The sequence below is a fragment of the Ochlerotatus camptorhynchus genome, unplaced genomic scaffold (assembly GCF_037179485.1).
Source record: "Ochlerotatus camptorhynchus isolate MF236.1 unplaced genomic scaffold, CSIRO-AGI_Acam_v1.1 ptg000503l, whole genome shotgun sequence".
Lineage (NCBI taxonomy): Eukaryota > Metazoa > Arthropoda > Insecta > Diptera > Culicidae > Ochlerotatus > Ochlerotatus camptorhynchus.
This window is the reverse complement of record NW_027040988.1, coordinates 1985697-2002223: the sequence shown is the minus strand read 5'-3', so window position 1 is coordinate 2002223 and position 16527 is coordinate 1985697. Positions and strand designations below refer to the sequence as shown.

General features: G+C 36.7%; 1 protein-coding gene across 1 annotated transcript; it reads left to right on the top strand.

The window, feature by feature from the left end:
• The first annotated feature begins 237 nt into the window (after positions 1-237).
• LOC135712817 (H/ACA ribonucleoprotein complex non-core subunit NAF1) lies at positions 238-2100 on the top strand. Its single transcript, XM_065235881.1, has 3 exons — positions 238-693; positions 755-1116; positions 1182-2100. The coding sequence occupies exons 1-3, from the start codon at positions 355-357 to the stop codon at positions 1954-1956; spliced, it is 1476 nt and encodes a 491-aa protein (XP_065091953.1). The 5' UTR covers positions 238-354; the 3' UTR covers positions 1957-2100.
• The last annotated feature ends 14427 nt before the right edge of the window (positions 2101-16527 follow it).

The following is a 16527-nucleotide window of genomic DNA, read 5'->3' as shown; positions in this document are numbered from 1 at the left end:
CCCCTATCCGATGATGTTATTGGTTTGCGTGAGCGTACTTCGGTTCGCGTGTAAAGGGCCCTAAAAAGTTTGTTTACAAAAGCTTTTGTGCCGTTATCAAATGTTATGCCTGATATGATGTATAACTTTTAGTACACAGTTCAAACCGCATTAATTCAGTTCGCGCTCGCATTATAAGAGGTTTCACTGTTAGAAATGTCACTTCGTTTTGTGTTTAGTTTTACTACATGTGCATACCAAAATAATGAAAGATAACATGTGTTGTGGTTACCAGCGTGTTCTACAGAGTGAATCAATCCACTGATCCTTTGGAATTATTGCTTTTTGTGATTTTGTGCATTGTCCTTCGAAACAATGGAACCCCAAGAAAGTAAAACAATAGACGCTGAGGATACAAGAGGAGAAAATAGTGAAACCGTAAAACTACCGGTATCACTGACTGAAGTATCAATAGCCGAGAAAGTTGCAGATGATTCTACATCCAAACAAATGGAACAAGTTAACGCTGCACCTGTCGAAATAAACGATAAAGAAATGAAAATTCCCACACAGGAAGGAAGCTCGGAACAATCTGCAACTTCGAAAGAAAATATGGAATCGACCGAAATCGAAATGACGACAGAGAGTGCTGCCGCTGTCCAATCTATTGTGTTTAAAGAAGAGCCAACAGATGCGGAAATGGAATCAGCAGAGGTGCTTTTTCAAGTAGAATTTGCTTCCTAGGCTTTAGGTTTTGATGTGTTTCATGTTTTAGGACTTCACCCGCAGAGCGTCGGATTTTCCGACAGTACCCCGCATAAGCGTAAAACAAGAGATTCCAACATCCTTCCAAGAACAAGTAGCTGCAGAGCAAGCGATGGAATCTAAGGCCGTGCTTCAGATAAATAACAGTGCCCTAGCATTGCTAAGTCAATACATCAGTTCGGAATCAGAATCCAATATAACAGATTCAGATGAAGAACTGCCGAGAAAAAATACACAAGCGGTGCGCTGTGTTTCGACAAGTTCGGAAAGCTCTGATGATGTTCAAGTTATTCGAAACACCAGTAGCTATCGTATGCAAGATGTCCCGGTGATTGTGAGTGACACAGAAACAACAGCCACTGGAATGGATGAGTATGTTTTTTTGTCGTATAGTGTGATTATTAAATGGTATTTATATGAATGTTTTATTTTTTCAGTTCTGAGAATGAGATTTCTGAAGATGAGGATGGTCCGCAAGTTAATCCTCCTATCAAAAGCAAAGGAGAAGTGCTTCTAAATGAATTACCACCGATCGAGGATCTTCAAATTTCTGTATCGGAGGCAGAATGCAAACCAATTGGACACGTCCAATCCATTGTTGCCCAGATAGTCATTGTTCAGTCATATGCTGGAGTCGAACTGCTGAATTTGGAAACGGTTCTTTTCCTGGAGAAAGGCAAACGAGCATTGGGGAAAATCTTTGACGTAATTGGACAAGTGGTCGCTCCTATGTATTGTGTTCTGTTTAACAATCGGCAAGATGTTGTCCGCAGAGGAATATCCGTTGGAATGCCGGTGTATTGCGCACCCCAGACAGAGCATACATCTTTTATCATTCTTTCGGATTTGATGAGACACAAAGGATCAGATGCCAGCTGGCTGGATGATAATGAAGCTCCGGATCATGTACTGGATTATTCCGACGATGAGCAGGAAAGAAGAGCACGAAGGCGACGCGGTAGTTGTTCGTCAAGTGGGCGGAATTCACCCGACGGAGGACATCCGTCTTATCAGCCATACCAGGTTCACCAGCCTCACCACCAGCGACGAGGACGGGGAGGTGGCTATCGTGGTCGGCAAGGTCATAGTTGGCATGATAATTTTCCGGTGCAGCATCAACCACAAAGGGTCATTAATCCATTTGCTTTCGTTGCTGGAGTACCACCACCGCCACCGCCTCCGCCTCCGCCACCAGGAAGTAACAACAACTAATCGTACTTCCGGCCTGAGGTTTTATTTTGAGTTACTAGAAATTACTATTTTAAAATTACACTATTTGTAATTCTAAATAATCGTTTTTTGAATTTTATTGAACTGAATAAATCACTTATTATGAATTAATAAAAAAGTACATACCTATACCTGCATATTGTAGGGACATATATTTTGGTTTTAAATTCAAATGCTAGACGCTATTATATTAATACTGCCTATATTAATATGCATGGTTTGTTATATCCGCGAAAAATATGACGATTCAAAAAGCAAAACTTTAACTTAGTTTCTGGACGATTTAATTTCAGGATGGGACTGATATGTGATTACTTTGCTTGATGGGACAAACTGACGTGATGTTGTTTTCACATTTTTAATTAATTTAATTATTAATTTTATGTGATAAAACTACATAATATGAAAGTAGATGGCAATTGACAGTGGATAGCGTTGTTATCTCAAAATTTACGAAAATCCACATGGGACTGATTTGCGAATATCTGCCTATAATCCCATATCAGTCCCATATGGAAAAAGTAGGCATTGGGAAAATGGCAGTCGAAGTTACGAAGTGCAATTTCCATGCAAATACTTGATAAATAATAGTAAATTAAATTGATCCATAATTTTTTGTGTTGACCATGAATAAGGCAATAACGATAAAATTAATAATTTTTCACTTTTTGCAGTGGATGCATTGGAAAACTTTTCCTTCATGTTTTCTAAAACTTCTTTGAGTTCATTCACTTCGTCAGCCTCAGGCGCGAAGTTGAAAAGATTCTTTCTAATACCTTCGTTGATTTCACGGTGCTTCTTTTCGGGGTAGCGAACCTCGACTACTTTTCCAATAGGGCCTGTGTAGAAAAGCGCTTATAAAATAAACATTTTAATACATTGCAAAAACAGCTTGCTTGATTGCAATGGTGTCTTCAAGAAAGTTGTCCAAAATTAAAATGCAATTCTTGAAAAAATATACACGGTTGAAAAACATGTATTTTTAATAAAAATGTAAAAATCGTGAAATTTTCAAAAAATCATAACTTTTTTGTTTTTGAGTTTACCATCACCAAACTTTGCCAGTTTGTAGCAAATAATATGAGCTTCAATAAGGTATACAACGAAAATTGTACTTTTTGAGAAATTAACTTTTTTAATAACAAATATAATTTTTTTCATTGAAACAAACGATTTTTTTTACAGTGTATATTTTTAACATTATTGCTAAAATTATATCTACAACTTTGCTCAAGAAACCAAATCAATCCAACAAACCGTTTCAGCAATATATATTTTTAAACTCATTAGTACTATTTTTACACAGGCCCTGTTAGAAAAGTAGTCGTGATTCAATTTGAAGAACTGATAACACAAATTGGCATCTTTACTAAAAAAGAACAACTGTGCAAATTTTCATCAAAATCGGAGCCGACAAATTAAAAAAAAATTAAAAAATTCGTCAATCTGTAGAGAATTGCTCTATAGCTTCTGGTGTTTTCCCTAGCTGCTGGAAAAACTCATTTTTTCCCGGTTCATAAAAGAGGATGCAAGCGTACTGTTTCCAACTATTGCCGCCTTGTGTGCGTCGTCGACATTTTTTGAACTGATTGTCCTGGACTTCTTATCACAGAAATGCTCGCAATATGTCTCATCAGACCAACATGGATTTGTTCCCAAACGGTCGACTACCACCAACCTTGTGACATTTACTTCTTTCGTCGTTCGCCAAATGGAGAAAGGCTCGCATGTGGATGCGATTTATACGGATCTGCTTTCGATAGAATGGATCAAGAAATAGCCTTGGCCAAGTTTGACAGATTAGGAATTGACGGTAACCTTCACTGTTGGTTGCGATCGTACCTAACTGGACGGAAATTGTACATCAAGCTTGGTGATCATGTTTTGTCTTCGTTTCTAGTTAAGCCCGGAGTACCACAAGGCAGTCATCTTGAACCATTCCTTTTCCTGCTATACACATGAACGATGTTAACAACGTCCTTAAGGGGAAGTTTACCGCTCCGAAAAAAAATATTACATTTCAATTTTTCAAAAAATATTGCAAAAAATATAAGAAATCTAAAAAAAAATCGCATTTTTTTCTAATTTTCAAAGAAAATTCATGTGCAAACACAAATTTTGTAAGTCATTATGGCATAAAGTTGGACTCAAAAAACCACAAAGCATCGACTTTTCGGTTTTGCTGAGAGTCCAATTTTGAATAGAAAAAATATGTTTACATGTACACACTTAGAAAAAAATCATGTTAATTTAGGTGCCCTGAAACTGACATATTGAGCGTCCACTTTGACATAAAATTGAGTCATAATAGACGCGAAATTCAGCTCAATCAAACGTACTTTCAAACTTGTCAGTCTTGGAGCACTTAATTTTACATGACATGTTTGTTTACGTCTCATCCTTTATTCAAAGATGGATTCCGTCACGTGTAAAATTCAGTGCCAACATTTCAAAGGGGCGTAATTGCTTTTGTAAACAATGGCTTTAGCCGTCGATTTCTCGCAAATAAAAGCTCACTCCTCCAAATTAACAATGCTAGCTGGTAGAGGAAACATTCCTCTATCTGCTGGTGTAATTAATTTTCATGAGTGAGCTTTTATTTGCGAGAAATCGACGGCTAAAGCCATTGTATACAAATACAATTACGCCCCTTTGAAATGTTGGCACTGAATTAGGTATTTTTAGGTGTGTAATTTTTGTGAAGAATCTAGGGAAAAAACAGATTTTCTTAGATTTTTGATAATTTTTCCCAATATTTTTTTTTTTTTATTTCCGTGGCTTTAAACTTCCTCATGTGGTGTTGACATCTTTGCGGATTTGCTAGCGCTAGTGTACTAGCACTGTCAAGCATTTCACGAGCGCTCCCCAACAAACATTGGAAGCAGAATAAGAGCTTATGCAGGCAAAAATATGCTTCTTCAGCAAAAACATAGCTTATTCAGCCCTTAATCAGCACAAATTGTTTGTTGGGTGATGGCCGCCACAACTTGTTGAGTTTCTGGTAGGGAACATTAGATTTGAAGTTTGGCTTGTGTCGTTTGACGTGTAAACGTTCAAATTTGAACGTTTACACGTCAAACGACTCAAGCCAAACTTCAAATCTTATGTTCCCTACCAGAAACTCAGCCAGATTGTGGTGGCCATGAGCGATCGTAAAATACTGGATAGTAGCCAGCATAATGTAAACAGGACATCAGCGTCTATCAGCATGAGATTTCAGGAGCAACTGAATTTCGTGCTGGCTAGTACACTAGCGCTAGCAAATCCGCACAGATTTAAACACAACATAAATGTCACAAAAAATCTTATGCTTACGACATTATGTTATCAACAAACCAAGTGACGTTTTCTTTCTTCAAGAACAACTAGAGGCCTTCGCAGCTTGGTGTCAGACAAATCGTATGGTCTTAAATGTTTCTAAATGTTCTCTGTTATTTCCTTTCGACGTATACGACCACTGGCCCTCCACGACTACGTTTCAAGTGTTAACTACAATGTGCAGTCTTCATCAGTGTCATTCCCACAGGGTGCCTTCCATTCATTTTGGCTAAAAAAATGTTTTATGAAATTATGGAATAATAAGATATTATAATAATATTTTGTTTGTGTGAGCAACAAGAAAAGATTGTGGAGTTTATGTTTGACACATAATATCAGCCAATGTTGCTGCATGAGAGTCGCAATAAGCGATTTTGTCATTTATCTCACCCACTCTTCGCTCTTCACTCTTCGCGAAGAGGCGATCAGAAAATCGCTCATTGTGGCTCTGTCAAAGCTAAATTTGCAGGTTTTATGTGTCAAACACAAGCTTTAAAATCTTTTCTTGTTACTTACACATACAAAATACCATCATAATATCTTATTATTCCATAATTTCCTTAAACATGTTTTTAGTCAAAATGAATGGAAGGCACCCTGATTCCCACTAAAGAACTTATCAAAATCTAACCCCCTTAAGTACTCATCTCCTAGGTAAAAAAAGTCAAGATCACAGGTATACCACTGATGAAGACTGCACATTGTAGTCGAAATACGTATCTGTCATGGATACCAAAATTTATTAAGTGGAATTAAATGGAAGATTACCCCTTTTTTTGCTGTTTTATTTAGACATTTAAAGGATGTGTATTGCTTGAAGGCATTATGTTGCGCTTTAGCCACAATCAATACGAAACTATCGATTTGAAATCGGCTTACTACTTGACTAGCCTATTGGTCCCAAGCAAATCGATTAACGTACCCCATTCTAGTTGAAATTCTGGTACTACACTATGTTTGTTTAAGAGATGAACTAGCCTATGGCTAAAAATCTCTATAATAAAGTAAAAAAAAAAAAAAAAACTATGTTTGTTTTGATTCTCTATAGAGATTGCTAAAGTGTGATTGTGTCAGTGATTTCTTTTCATCGGGAAAATTTTCCGCTATGAAATTTTTTTCCCGGTGAAAACATTTTGCGTATACGTATACGTAACGTAGTGTGCGTACGATAAACGTCAGCAACCTCTATGAAATTTTGACAGATAAAATGAGGGGCTCGTGGATTTTCCCATGTTTCGAGGGGTGTATCGATTAGCTTGGGACCGAAGATAGTACCAGAGTTGAGCCAAAAAAGTTTCTTTCGTCAGCGGCTTACTATCATCCAATATCGATTGCCCAGAGCTTCTTAGTCAACTGAACGTGAACACATCCACAGCCGTGCCCTTTGTTCCCATACGTTTCTCAATATAGCTAGATCTAGGACTAATGATGGAATGCACGAACCCATCAAGAGTATATGTCGTGTTTTTGATAATTGTTTCGAGTGTTTCGAGTGTTTCGATTTTAACTTGTCTAGACGTATGATAAAACATAATTTTCGGAGAGGCCTATCTGTTTGATGTTATTTTTACATGTTACTTAATTCAAGTAAGTCATTGGGGTTGGGTTAAAACCTGCTGACTGTACAAATAAAATAAGTAAAGAAATAAATAAAAGGTGTATTCATGGAAAATGGCACAAACATAAACAGCTGTAGCTTTTTAACTATTATACTAAATTGCTTGCTTGCTAAGTAAAAAATATGTTGTCCTAAACATGTTAGCGTTAGCGTTAGCGTTGTTATGATATACTTCGTAGATTGGATACTAGCGACACTCACGTCTCTTCTGAAATTCTCAGTTAGACTACTTTCACGAATAATGCTGGGGAGTAAACATTGGTTCCAATCTAAACAAGAGTAACAGAAGCATGACTGTCGCTATTCCCGGCCACGCCCATCTTTACCATAACTAGGGATAGGGAAGGAAATGTTGATGCAGTACTTACTTAACGAGAGGCCACCGACTTAGCGACACCCTCATAAGTGCTATGGAGTTGGAGGATTGGGTAGGGTATTCGGTTAGGATTCACCTCAAGTTGCCGATGCAACCAAAAGTATGTATTGTTTATTTGTTGTTTATTTAATCTCTCGATAGCCGGCTATCGAAAGAACACATTCATTTTGTTTAGTGATAATGAATTTAAGAGTCATGACGGAGAGCTTGGGATTAAACCCATGAATTTCTGCTCAGTAAGCAATAACGATCCCTCCAGGGTCATCGAGCATCTCAGAACCATAACGCCTCGCGACAATACAGGACTACGTTTTCGCTTGATATGCAAATAGTTTCCGAGGTTAATGTTTAATATCAAATATACAAATGATGGTGGCGATTTATTGTACTGTGGAAGAACTTGGGGTTAAATCCATGATTTTCTGCTCAGTAAGCAAAATCGATCCCTTCAGGGTCATCGAGCATCTTATAATCCACAGCGCTTCGCGTCAAAGTACGAATATATGGATGAACTATCTATTGTTGAATAACTATTATTTACAATAATTACATGAAAGAAATAAAATATAAACTACAAACAAAACGTGACTGCTAAAATCTCAAAAGATATTCTCACAAATATATTTCACGCCACCAGGAATCTCCATTCCAAGAAACCATTAGACGTTATAATGATACTCTGCACATGTTAGACACAAGAAGAGGCCAAAAAGCAAGCGTCCGACACACAAAACCCGTCAAATCCACTTGCAGTCACAATCAACGATTCTACGAATCGCGAGCGCTCACGAACCATAAAACCGCTGACTGCGACACTCTGAAAGCGAAATTGACAGGCTCTATGCGTCAAACACCCGCCCTCCAATCTCCTCCCGCATCCAACAACACAAATCAACATCTAACGAATTCAAAACTCCGAAAATCACTCATCTTTTCAAGTACAGTTGTACATGTTGCAAGTGAGTGAAAGCAACCCTGCATGCAACCATTCTTCATGATACACTTTTTCTGCCTATCTTTCTATTAGGCCTGTGGGCATGCGTTAGATTCGAAACTTCTAACCAAATTGGGAAAAATTTCAGATCACAAAAAAAAACTTGAAAAAAACTTTCAAAGATAATTACAAGTAAAATAAATATTGATTATTTTACGCAAAAACGAGCAAGTAATATTAAATCTCTTGTATCGTATGCTTATTCAAATTGACTGTAACAAAAATAATATGCTTAAATAAAATAAAATATTTTTAAAATTATATGCAAAATTTACTAGAAGATCATTACTTTATTGGTGAGAAGTTCCTCTGTATACAGAACAAATCTGATACTATAATCAGAATTGCTCAGTCTGCATGAAGCAGCCGATTTCATCAAGGAAGTTCTATTAACAACCAAGAATGTGGCACAATAGGAAATCTTCATCGTTGCAAATATAAAGAAATTAAACATAACCCTTTGCTTCAGTACCGTCAACCTCCATGTCCATGGGGAGGGGGTTGTCCTAAACATGTTGTACAGCGGCAAAAAAACGGAATTTTGTCTATTTTTACGTTGGTTTTACATTCAATTTATTCACTGATTATGAATCTTTAAACTATGAAAGATCAAAAAGTTTTTGTTTGGCGTTAAAAGATTAATTTTTTAATTGTTTGGAAAGGTTTTGATTTTTAAAGTCAAAATGAGCCAAATGTTTTAAGTGAAATTTCGAACTAACGGCACACTATTTTGAAATATAATATTTTCTAAAAACTTTGTTTCCGTTCCAAGATTCAACAGTAACAATGACGGAAAAATTTCCTTGCATAACCGCTGATTTAAAATTTGCACAAAATGTATAAGACACTTGATTAGACAGCATGTTGTTATCATAAGAATCACATATGTACGTTATGGACTCACTGAAAATCTTAAGTCATTTGGTATAATAGTTAAAAAGTTACAGCTGTTCATGTCTGTGTCATTTTCCACGAATACACCCTTTAGTTAAAATGTTACAGCTGTTTACTGCCCTGCGTGGCATATCAGTCCCATCTTTACTTGATTTATTATTCTAATGGGAGTGTTGTGTGCATTCTGGGAAGAAATTTTCTGGGGAATTGTGCATTTTGGGGAATGGTTTCCTGAGGAATGTTAAAGAATCGGTAAATCAGCCATGACAACGGCAGCCTATGGAATATACAAATAGTCTTTTTGCTGAATTTGAATTTGTTCTGTGCCTTCGAACTTTCATGCGCATTTGAGTGAACAACTAAAATAGTATTTAAAGAAACATCTGACGCTCAAAGAAAAGCTGAACTTCGCCGCCTGGTTTATCAACTGAATGTTACCAAAAAAATAGTCAAACATACATATGCCACTCACGAAAAGGTTGAATACATAGCATATGTGAAGATTAACATATTTATCTCCGATCGTGACAGTGTTTGGTAAATATTGTGCATTTTCGGATCATATTGAAGCGATAACGAAAGATAAATACGCACGCCTTGGAAATGCATTTTGAAATCGGACTCTGTCTAGTGGTGAGCCTTCCACATGATTGTATGAAATGATAAACAATGAATCCTGAAAACAACCCGTCAATACTCAAGCATGCTTGCCTATGGTAGGGCAGTTTTTATGCAGCACACCGCAATCCAAAGATAAACAAATTTGTTCTCCTTTCATGTTTGATGTTCTATTTTTGGGCATTTGTTAAATGTGTCTGGAATAGCAATTGGAAAACGTAGCATTCGACCCGATCATTCATCTTTTTTTTATTTCATTCTGCCCCGATAGCTAAACTTAATTTGAATTCGGTCTTATTTCTATATCGATGAGTTCCTACTCCTACCCTAGTGAACAGGTGGGGCATAATGAGCATCCTGTACTTTAGCGTTAAATTTCTAATTGTTTAAAACAAATTAATAGGTAGTTAATTGAACCTACCAGGGTGCCTTCCATTCATTTTGACTAAAAAAATGTTTTATGAAGTTATGGAATAATAAGATGATATGATGATATTTTGTTTGTGTGTGTGAGTAATAGAAGAAGATTGTTAAGTTTGTGTTTGACACATCAAACCTGCAAATTTAGCTTTGACAGAGTCACAATGAGCGTTTTTCTGATCGCCTCTTCGCGAAGAGTGGGTGAGATAAATTACAAAATCGCTTATCGCGACTCTCATATAGCAAAATTGGCGGGTGTTATGTGTCAAATACAGACTTTACAGTCTTTTCTTGTTGTTTACACAATCAAAATATTTTCATAATATCTTATTATTCCATAATTTTTTGAAACATTTTTTGAGTCAAAATGAATGGAAGGCACCCTGGAACCTACTACCAATGGATCATTTTAGATGGCTGAGTTTTGAACCCACCACAGTTTTCATTTGGCGCTACTGTATACGAACGAACCAATGTAAAATACTGTGGTAGCCACAGTACGGTGCTGTCAAAACCTCAGCATCTTCAATGATCCATTAATTTGTTTTGAACAGAGATGCTCATTATGCAGGGACCATATAATGTAGAAATTTTCAATAGCATCGTTGAATGTTTCACCAATTTCATTGAGGAATATGAGGAGCACGGACTATCGTGTACATAAATCAGCTGTACAAGCAGTACGACAGAATATCTTTGATGCGGATTCAACAGACATCAGTAAAGCAGAAGCATTCGACGGAATAATTACGCATTTGAAAAATATGTTTCATTCATCTGCTTATGACAGAAACGAGCTGATAAAAATATGTTCAGTGCTGCTTCACTCTTGGAAGGTAAATAAAATCGTTGAAGAGTTTAATGCACAATGGTAAGACAATTCTTCGAATGAGTTCATTCTAGTCCTAGAGCGTTGAAAATATGCCAGGGCATAGCATTTTGATTTCATTTTCATATATGGGATCGTGATTTTATTTTCAAAATCTGTCAACATAAATATTTCTTGTCTTGAACATATTTCTTTCCCCGGAGAAAATCTTAGATAAGCTTTGTTGTCATTTTGTTCCTGAATTGGTATTGATACATTGGTTTTCGCCTCTCCACCAAAGGATTAAATGTCAATGGAGTAAATTTCGTGTAATAGTAGGTTAGTATGATTCTATTTTAAGCGGTGCCGGTGGTGTAGTGGTAAGCATGATTACCTCTCATCCCAGCAGGCCTGGGTTCAATCCCAGTCGCCGCCGCCGGGATGTTCTGAGGTATAACTTCTCTGATCACGCCTTCCCTCGGAAGGGAAGTAAAGCCGTTGGTCCCCGGTTCATGAGTTGATGGGTCGATAGGTCCAGGTGTGGGAGCTGCCTCCCTGGTGTCGGTAGCATTGGTGCTTAGCACAGAAAACAAGATCGACGGAAAAAAATTAAGGGAAAAAAAATAGAATTCTATTTTTGTTGGCAGAGGACAACTTTACTATGCATGCCAATATTTGTTTAAAATATATAAGCTAAAATTTTACTTAATTCTTGCAAAACATGTTCAAAAATGAATCCAAACAGTGATCAAATGCACCCTGCTTTACGGAGCGTGCCCAAAATTACACTTTCTCCGACATTAAATAAATCGACCTCAATGCCACCTACCAGACGCTTTAAATTATTAACCAGCACTGGTATAGTAAATAACGGTGCGTCTCCACCGAAATAGCGCGAAACGAGTAGCACACGATAACATAGTGCCTCCGCAGCATTAGGGTAATTTCCCAATTGTTGCAAGGTTAAGCACGTGCTTTTTGTTATTTCGCGTTTTGACGAGGTTGACAACGTTTTTGAAAAAGCAATTCATCGTGAAACCTTTCAATGTGATAAATGACGCATTTTCAGATCTGATAAGCAGTGTATATTCAAAAAAAACTTTCCTTTTACTAAGTTTTTTGTTTTTGAATGTGCCTCAGAGCCCAATTGTTGCATTAAAATTCTATTATTGCACACCCATGAAATATGGTTAAATGCACTTAAAATTAATGTTTTCAGCAAGAAGAATCATTCAGGGATTCTTTTAGATGATGTAACCAAGGTTGCAAAGACTCATTTCAGCTAAAATAATGTTTTTCGGAATAATAAAACCAAAAGATGGTATGATGGCATGTTTTACTTGTAACTTACAAGAAGAGGTTACAAAGTATGCGTTGGAAACATAAAACCTGTAAATTTTGCTTTCTATGAGTCACAATCAGCGATTTGCTGATCGCTGAGTGAGTGAGTGAGTGAGTGAGTGAGTTTGTGAAAAATCGCTGACTGTGACTCTCATGAAGTGAAATAAACAGGTTTAATATGTCAAACACATTCTTTGCAACCTCTTCTTGTATCCTACCAATTCAAAATTTGATCATGGCATCTAATTATTTCATAATTTAGAAAAACATTGTTTTAGCTGAAATGAGTCTTTGCAACCTTGGATGTAACTATTCGGTATAGTGTACCTACGATATAAGTTATTTTATTGAACCAGTCAACAATAGAAGTAAAACATATGCAGCAGCTGTTTAACACTCCGAATACGATGCCTCCGAAAAACGTGTAACGGCAAGTTTGCAATGTCCCAACTTAGCCATTTCTTAATGAATTTCAAAAATGGTGGTACCTTTAGAATTTCTAGAGTTTGTAGATGATTTTGATTGCAAAAAAAAATTGAAAATAGAGTCGTCTACTTTTTTAAAAAGCGAAAAGAGTTGTTACACGTTTTTTTGAAAAGTGTGTTTGTAGAGTTTTGCAAGTGGCGCAAGATCTGTAATTGAGATTAATGGGCACAAATGTTCACAATTAGCCAGAAAACAGTCATAGTTCCTATATATGGATCCTGGAGACAACGGAACGGTCCTCAAAAAATCCGGAGCATCCGTAAAAGTGGTCAATCAATGAACTTGATCCTAGAGCTCTGCGTTTTTTTTTACATTAGGATCTGTGATATAAGAATGAATTTGGGACATGGACCTTGATAGCCATGGGACCGTCCAGCGGAAGATCCGGAACATCCGTAAAAGTAGTAAATCCACGATCCTGATCCTAGAGCTCCGCAGTTTTTTGAACATTAGGAACTGTGATGATAGAAGCAATTTGGGGTTGTGACATAAACATGAACCTTGATGGCCATGAGACCGTCCTCCGGAAGATCGGAAACATCCGTGAAAGGGGAAAATTCACGAAACTGATCCTAGAGCTCCGTGGTTTTCTTGAAAACGTTAAGAACTGTGATATTAGAATGAATTTGGGATCGTGACATAAACATGAACCCAGATGTCCATCGGACCGTCCTCCGGAAGATCCTAAAAATCCGTAAAAGTGGTCAATGTATGGAACTGATCCTAGAGCTCCACGGTTTTTTCGAAAACACTTGGAACTGTCATATTTAAATTAATTTGCGGTCGTGACATAAACATGTGCCTAGAAGGTCATGGGACCGTCCTCCGCAAGATCTAGAACATCTTTAAAAAATGGTCAATCCTCGAAACTGATCCTAGAGTTCTACGTTTTTTTTCGAAAGCATGTGGAACTGCGATATAAGAAAGAATTTGGGGTCATGACATAAACATGGACCCAAATGGCCATGGGGCCATCCTCTGGTAAGTCCAGAACATCCGTAAAAGAGGTCAATCAATAAAACTGATCCTAAAGCTCCCCAGTTTTTTTTTTTGGGATTCAAGGGTTCATATTCGCGAATCGATCCTAGAGCTCTGCAGTTCTTTTTTAAACACTGTGATATAAGAAACCACTTGATCACTTTGACGGATTTTCCGTATCTTCCTATGGCCATCCAGGTCCATGTTTTTGTCACGACCACAAATATTACAGTTCCTAATGTTTTTGTAAAAAAAAATTGCGGAGCTACAGGATCAGTTTCATTGATTGACCTCTTTTACGGATGTTCTGGACTTACCAGAGGATGGCCCCATGGCCATTTGGGTCCATGTTTATGTCATGACCCCAAATTCTTTCTTATATCGCAGTTCCACATGCTTTCGGAAAAAAACGTAGAACTCTAGGATCAGTTTCGAGGATTGACCATTTTAAAAGATGTTCTAGATCTTGCGGAGGACAGTCCCATGGCCTTCTAGGTACATGTTTATGTCACAACCGCAAATTAATTTATATATGACAGTTCCAAGTGTTTTCGAAAAAACCGTGGAGCTCTAGGATCAGTTCCACACATTAACCACTTTTCCGTTTTTTTCGGATCTCCCGGAGTACGGTCCGATGGCCATCTGAGTCTTTGATTATGTCACGATCCCAAATTCATTCTAATATCACAGTTCCTAACGTTTTCAAGAAAACCACGGAGCTCTAGGATCAGTTTCATGGATTGACCACTTTTACGGATGTTCCGGATCTTCCGGAGGACGGTCCTATGGACATCCAGGTTCATATTTATTTCACAACCCCAAATTGCTTCTATTATCACAGTTCCTAATGTTTATAAAAAAAACGCGGAGTTTTAGGATCAGGATTGTGGATTTACTACTTTTACGGATGTTCAGGAACCATGACTGTTTTCTGACTAATTGTGAACATTTGTGCCCATTAATCTAAATTACAGATCTTGCGCCACTTGCAAATCCATACAAACACACTTTTCAAAAAAAACGTGTAACAACTCTTTTCGCTTTTTTAAAAGGTAGACTCTATTTTCAATCTTTTTACAATCAAAATCATCTAAAAACTCTAGGAATTCTAAAGGTACCACAATTTTTAAAATTCATTAAGAAATGGCTAAGTTAGTTTTTTACCCACCGTATTCGGAGTGTTAATATGAAACGTTGCATACCTTTAGGCGTTATCTCCATAGACAATAATCCAATCCAGGACCAAGAGTCCAAATGTGATCCAATTATAGAACATTATTACCTTTTCTGTATATTTTGCATTACTGATAGACGGCAATTCATCGACAGATAAAATAATAACCAAATTTTCCTGCACAGATTAATTAATTTAAATGCATTGTGAGTTAGTTATAGTTTATTTTACAACTGAGGATTATTAGCTGAAAAATTAAGAAATCATATGCACACTGTCAAAAACACTTAGAACATGTTTTATCACAATATTTTTTTACGCTGAATAGCCAAAAACATGTTTAACCTTTCAAAATTTGATCACTAATAAGCATGTCATCATGATTGGTAAACTTTATGGTCATAGACAAATGCTGCACAGTAAACAATGTGAAAGGTGCAACAATTGGGTGGTGTACAACAATTAGCAAATTACCCTAATCAGGCGGACAAAATCGAAAAATCGACTTTCACCAATCCTGTTCTTGTATTTTTTTTGTCGATAGTCGATTCAACTAAGAGAACCTCAAAACTACGAACATCTAGCAGTTGTAGTTTCTGAGATATCGGATGTCAAAGTTCAAAAAAATAAGGAAAGTGCGTTTTTTTGCCGCAAAATCACACTACCGTTCAATTAAATTTTGAAGCACTATTTCCAAAATATCTAACTGATTATATTATAAATCAGCAAAACAAGGTTATCTTCCATTTAACTTCACTTAATTAATTTTGGTATCCATGACAGATACGTATTTCGACTACAATGGGCAGTATTCATCAGTGTCATTCCCACTAAAAAAATATCAAAAACCTAAGGGGGTTAGTACATATCCCTAGGTAAAAATGTCAAGATCACACGTACAAAAATGAAACTACAATGTGTAGAATCGGAACCTACCTAACTAATAATAACCGATTTCTTTTTTTCATTATGATGGTCCCTTTTAATATAATAAAAATCAAATTACAAGTAAAATAGTAAAATCTTAAAGGTCCACCCTAATGAAAAATAACTGAACCACCCTGGTTAAATTTCGCTTCCCTAATAAAAATAACCATAAAAGAGAGCTAAACGACGTGTTCCTACAAACCATTTGTGGGATAAATTACCCACCCGGGATACAGTTCGTTTATGGTATTTGCTTATTAGGGTTACCATATGCTACACGAATCGAAAATTAATTATTTCAGGGCTGGTAGCCATCACTGCTGTCAAAAACTAGTGATTTTAGTGACCATGTTGAAGAAATAAGTGACTAAATAGTGACTTATAGTTGTAAAAATAGTGACGAAAAAGTGACCCTGAATTGAATTAAAAATAAATTTTATTGAAAACTCTTAGGAATCTCTGAGGAGCACAACTCCTGTGAACTTCAAAGGAAAATTCGAAGGGCACTCTGAGGATGATTTCATTAAGTTTGTGGGAGAAAATAAATTCGGAGCATTAAGTCATTGGATAAAAGAAGGATTACAATTAAATCTGAGAATAA

Coding starts and splice junctions, on each gene's coding strand:
- LOC135712817 (XM_065235881.1), top strand. CDS start 355: ATGGAACCCCAAGAAAGTAAAACAATAGACGCTGAGGATACAAGAGGA. Junction 694..754: donor CGGAAATGGAATCAGCAGAG/GTGCTTTTTCAA, acceptor TTCATGTTTTAG/GACTTCACCCGCAGAGCGTC. Junction 1,117..1,181: donor ACAGCCACTGGAATGGATGA/GTATGTTTTTTT, acceptor TTATTTTTTCAG/TTCTGAGAATGAGATTTCTG.